The following is a 6,000-nucleotide window of genomic DNA, read 5'->3' on the forward strand; positions in this document are numbered from 1 at the left end:
GGCATGTGTAATGTCTCCTGGAAGTTCGTGTAAGCTGTGGCAATTAAATAAAATGTTAAGAAAGACTAATAGACAGATTCAGAGCAAGCAGAGGCAGTATAACAAACATGTACATCTAAAGGAATGTGGGGATGCCTCTTACTATTGTAATGCCCTCGCTGCACGGAACAGCTTGTAACAAAACACCTTCCTCCACACTGCTCTGCTGAGTTACCGCACAGATTTTATGTAAATAGGCTTCGGTAAATTACCGAACTTCTACCGCACCGGTGAATTTTTTTATGAATTAGCATACAAAAGCCTAAAATACTGAATGTGGTTTTTTAACGAAGCAGGATGCAGTGAATAGAATGTGTGAGCAGAGTGCCGCTTTAGCACAGCAGTCAGGCTTACTTATCGCTACCCAGACTGATCCGCATGGGCGGGGCCAGCAGGTTGTAGTGTATAGAATGTGTGAGCAGAGTGCGGCTTTAGCACAGCAGTCAGGCTTACTTATCGCTACCCAGACTGATCCGCATGGGCGGAGCCAGCAGGATGCAGTGCATAGAATGTGTCAGCAGAGTGCCGCTTTAGCACAGCAGTCAGGCTTACTTATCTCTACCCAGACTGATCTGCATGGGCGGAGCCAGCAGGATGCAGTGCATAGAATGTGTGAGCAGAGTGCTGCAGTCAGACTTACTTATCTCTGCCTGTTCTGATCCGCATGGGCGGGGCCAGCAGGAGGTAGTGCATAGAATGTGTGAGCAGAGTGCTGCAGTCAGACTTACTTATCTCTGCCTGTTCTGATCCGCATGGGCGAGGCCAGCAGGAGGTAGTGCATAGAATGTGTGAGCAGAGTGCTGCAGTCAGACTTACTTATCTCTGCCCGGTCTGATCCGCACTTCGAAGAGCCCAAAGACGGGTCGGTGGTCGGAGGTCTTCACCAGGGGGCAGGAGTCATATTTCAGGATGCGGATGTCCCCCTGCTGCCGACTCTTGTACACAATCCTGTCCTGCAGGGAGAAGCGCACAATCATTAAGGCAGAACTCCGCTTTCTTCATGAAGGGTAAATTTTACATATGGATGAGGAGACACCAATCGTTGCAGCTGCCATGCAAATTGTAAGCAGCTCCGAATACATCCAATCCAAATCGACAGAATGTGCATTTGACTGGCTCAACTCCTAGCTGCATACCATTTGCATTAAATCTGCATGCAAGCCTTTATTGTTAGTATCTACATTGACTAATTCCAGCAAGCACACATCTATAACCCTTCCTGGGCAGAGAAATGATGGGGGCGGGATTAATGAAAACGCCTATAAACCTCCTCTGAGGAAACGCATCCACCTCACAGAGACGCAGCTATCTGTACAGTCAGCTGAGGTGGAGAAGATGTCATCGCTAAATAATAATAATAATTGTTCCTCACTTTGAAGAGGAGCTGGATAGTGTGCTGGTTAACCCTCTTGGCGGTCTATTAAAAACCGCCAGTGGGCAGCGCAGCCAATTTTTTGTAATTTTTTTTTTTTTTAAATCATGTAGCGAGCCCTATAGCCGCTGTGCAGCGGCATCCCCCTAGCCACTTCGATCGCCTCCGGCGATCAGGAAATCCCGTTCAAAGAACGAGATTTCCTGGAGGGCTTGGCGTCGGGGCGGGATGACGTCATCGGGAGTCCCGATCCACCCCTCAGCGCTGCCTGGCGCTGATAGGCCAGGCTGCGCAAGGGGTTTAGGGGGGGGCGGCGCGGCGCGGCGAATCGGCGTGGGGCGGCGGCGATCGGTGTGCTCACGCAGCTAGCAAAGTGCTAGCTGCATGCAGCAAAAAAAAAATTTGTGCAAATCGGCCCAGCAGGGCCTGAGAAAACCTCCTGCGCGGCTTACCCGGAACGTTACCGCCAGGAAGGTTAAGGGCTCAGCCTCTGATACAGGAAACCAGGGTTAGAATCTCAGCTCTGCCTGTTCAGAAAGCCAGCACCTATTCAGTAAGGAGACCCTGGGCAAGACTAACACTGCTACTGCCTAGTGTACAGCTTTGGCGCTTTGAGCCCGCCAGGAGAAAAGTGTGGCATAAATGTTCTATGTCTTGTCTAAAAAAAAACTTCGAATATTTTGCACTCACAGCATTATAAGTAGAAAGTACAACAGTTCTGCCGAGCTAAACCTCCCCCACTGCTGAAACTTCCTGAAAAAGGGAGTCCATGTACCAAACTCAACCAAAACAAAAAAAAAGTTTCAAAAGGATAAGAGAACCTGAAGTGACAGAGATATGGAGGCTGCTGTATTTATTTCCTGTTACACAATACCAGTTGCCTGGCTGTCCTGCTGATCTCTTTGGCTGCAGTAGTGGCTGAACCACACACCAGAAACAAGCATGCAGCTAATCCAGTCTGACTTCAGTCAGAGCACCTGATCTGCTGCATGCTTGTTCAGGGGCTGTGGAGAAATGTATTAGATGCAGATGATCAGGGAAACTGCCAACTAGTATTGCTTAACCCTCCTGGCGGTTTGTCAAAATCCGCCAGGGGGCAGTAAATACGGTTTTTTTTTTAAAAAAAATTTCTTCATGTAGCGAGACGAGGTCTCGCTACATGATAGCCGCTGCTCAGCGGCATCCCCCCAGCCCCTCCGATCACCGCTGGCGATCGGAGATCAAGAGATCCCGTTCAAAGAACGGGATCTCCTGGAGGGCTTCCCCCGTCGCCATGGAGATGGGGCGGGATGACGTCATCGACGTCGTGACGTCAAAGGGGACTCCGATCCACCCCACAGCGCTGCCTGGCACTGATTGGTCAGGCAGCGCACGGGGTCTGGGGGGGCGGCTGCGGCGACGCGTATAGCCGCGGATCGGCAGGTAGCGGCGGCGATCGGGCACTGCACGCAGCTAGCAAAGTGCTAGCTGCGCGCAGCAAAAAAAAAAATTATGCAAATCGGCCCAGCGGGGCCTGAGCGGTGCCTCCCGGCGGCATAGCCCGAGCTCAGCACGGGCTTACCGCCAGGGAGGTTAAAGGACAACTGAAGTGACAGTGATATGGAGGCTGCCATATTTATTTCCTTTTAAGCAATACCAGTTGCCTGGCTTGTCCTGCTGACCCTCTGCCTCTAATGCTTTCAGCCATAGCCCCTGAACAAGCATATGTAGATCGTTTGTTTCTGACATTGTCAGATCTGACAAGATTAGCTACATGCTTGTTTCTGGCGTGTGATTCAGACACTACTGCAGCCAATAGATCAGCAAGGCTGCCAGGCAACTGGTATTGTTAAAAAGGAAATAAATATGGCAGCCTCCATATAACTCTTACTTCAGGTGTCCTTTAGGGTCCCCCTCAGACTTCTGCAGTAGGGATGATCAATAGGATGCAAATATTTCCAAATGCATGCAGAATTGTTAATTTTTATGCAAATATATGCAGCTTGGAAATGGATCAAGCGATTTAAACCTGGGTGGGGCTTGATTGGTCAATTTTTAAGCGGCATATTTGTGCATAAAACTGTACATAATCCTGCATGAACTTAGAAATATTTGCATCGTCTTGATCATTCCTACTATGCAGCAGTTCACGGCGAGAACAGGCCACTCCCTGTCTTACTGAAGTGAACAGCGTGATGCAAATAGACTTGGCTGAAACTCTTCTGCCTTCTCATTGGCTCCTCTGCATCATGTGATGTAAACAAACGTCCTGCAACATCGGGGGCTGGCCAGCTGAGGCGTAGGGGACATCATGGCGGCAGCTCACAATACAAACGTCTACTATCTTTATATTTTATTGGCAGGCGAGATGTCGACGAGACATTTTAGCTCGCATGCAAACTTAACACAATTTCCATGGGTTTGGGTCAATCCAGATTGGCAGGCAATGCAACTGACAGGCCCATCCCTGGCTGCCTACCATTTGCATGCAAGTCAAAATATTTCGCGTCTCATTACTCATCCCTTCTGGATAGCAGAGTTTCCGGGGTAAATTTGTGCCGGCATAGATTCTGAGCGCCTCTTACCGTGTACGACGGCGTCCTCTGCTTCGTCGTGGAATCGTACTTGTCGCTGCCGATGTCGAACTTGTATGTGGGGAGAAACTGGATAGTCGGTTCCTGGAACCCCTTAAATATCGAACCTGAATAAAATAAACAACAGTGTTACCAAATATTCCCAGAAAAAAATGATTGGGCAAAATGTGGGCTTCACCGCAAAGGGGGACACTGCCCCCCCAAAATGTGCAGCTACACAGCAAAGGGGAACACCAGACTCAACTTCTTCCTGTTAGGGAAAGAGGCAACAGTTTGGGACCTGTTGGGCTTTTACAGCTGTCCGTGTCCTTGTTGGGGAGACTTCCTGTCACTTCCGCCTAGTGTCAATGGCAACAGGAAGTGAGGGAATGTGACACAGGAGGCATTAGAAAGGTGAAAGGCAACTGAGCAGCAGAATTCATTTTTTTTTTAAATGAGGAGTTTTGTAATAGTGCACTGGGGGTGGGGGTACTTACCCCCCCATACGGTGGTTGCCATATCCTCCGCACATGCGGCAGTTTTATTTTCCGGTCTTTGCGCACCATAGTGCATGTCAGGAGGTGTAGTATGTGGATGCAAGTATATCTCAGCATCTTCCTGCCGAACCGGGGAAAATTAAACCCTAGCATGTGTGGACGAGATGGCGACCACCATATGGATGGGGGGGGGGGGGTGTTACAGGAGCAGCCCCCATAGGCAAGTACTGCCTCTCACCCCAATCAGCACCCCCAAAGGCACACTGTTACAAACCTCCTTTATGGGGGGTAAATAAAAAGCAGTTCACTTTTAAGTTCCCCATAAATGGCATTTTTTTTTCTGATGGTTTTAAACAATCTTTTTTTTCTCAAAGAGAATTATTGGTTGTAAAGGCTCATACACACATGCAACTTTTCTGCCCAACTATCGTCCAAGCTTATTTGAATAATCACCTTGATACTCAGAAGGTTGCTATACCATAATTAAGGTAGCATCTGCCGGTGCACTTTTCCTGCAGGTACACCACTCCTGCCAATATCGTGTAATCCAATATTGTAGAAAAAGGAACTCCACAGGCTTCAAACTTGCGTTTGTAGATCATTGAGCAAGACACACTACATGCTACGAGTCACCTGACCCTTCCTTGACGAATGTATATGGATTATAGTCCAAGCTTAGTCTGCGATCTAACAGGCGGTTCAACTCACGACTGTTAGACTGATATTGTGCAGTTGGCTGCATGTGTACAAGTCATTTGAACGACTTGTACAACAGACTGCACGATATGCGCCCATATCATGCAGTCTGTTGTTTGCATGCCTGTGTAGTATGCAAATGAGTTAGTCTTTTAGTTGATTGGGGCATGAAAAATACAAGTCGTGCAATCGCTTGGTCATGTGGTCAAAGTTGCACGTGTGTATGAGCCTTAAAAAGAACCTAAACTGAGAGGGATGTGGATGTTTCCTTTTAAACAATACCAGTTGCCTGGCAGCCCTGCTGATCTCTTTGGCTGCAGTAGTGGCTGAATAACACACCTGAAACAAGCATGTAGCTAATCCAGTCTGACTTAAGTTAGAGCACCTGATCTGCATGCTTTGTTGAGGGGCTGTGGCTGAAAGCATTAGAGACACAGGATCAGCAGGAGAGTCAGGCAACCGGTATTATTTTAAAAAGAAAAATCCATATCCTTCTCAGTTTAGGTTCCCTTTAAAGGACAACTGTAGTGAGAGGTATATGGTGGCTGCCATATTTATTTCATTTTAAGCTATACCAGTTGCCTGGCTGTCTTGCTGAGCCTCTGCCTCTAATACTTTTAGCCTTAGCCCCTGAACAAGCATGCAGCAGATCAGGTGTTTCTGACCTTTTTGTCAGATCTGACAAGATTAGCTGCATGCTTGTTTCTGGTGTTATTCAGACACTGCTGCAGCCAATTAGATCAGCAGGACTGCCAGGCAACTGGTATTGCTTAAAAGGAAATAAACATGGCAGCCTCCCCTCTGCTACAGTTGTCCTTTAATTGAAAGGGTTCGATCAGTCTCA

At 48.1% G+C, this 6,000-nt stretch overlaps 1 protein-coding gene across 1 annotated transcript in view; it reads right to left on the reverse strand.

The window, feature by feature from the left end:
* INPP5E (inositol polyphosphate-5-phosphatase E) overlaps positions 1-6,000 on the reverse strand; it is an 84,292-nt gene that overhangs the window by 2,744 nt on the left and 75,548 nt on the right. The window contains exons 9-10 of the mRNA XM_068249123.1: positions 3,976-4,091; positions 856-992 (exon numbers count right to left, since the gene is read on the reverse strand). Coding sequence (XP_068105224.1) covers positions 856-992; positions 3,976-4,091 — 253 coding nt within the window. The remainder of the gene's footprint in view (positions 1-855; positions 993-3,975; positions 4,092-6,000) is intronic.

The sequence above is a fragment of the Hyperolius riggenbachi genome, chromosome 8 (assembly GCF_040937935.1).
Source record: "Hyperolius riggenbachi isolate aHypRig1 chromosome 8, aHypRig1.pri, whole genome shotgun sequence".
Classification (NCBI taxonomy): domain Eukaryota; kingdom Metazoa; phylum Chordata; class Amphibia; order Anura; family Hyperoliidae; genus Hyperolius; species Hyperolius riggenbachi.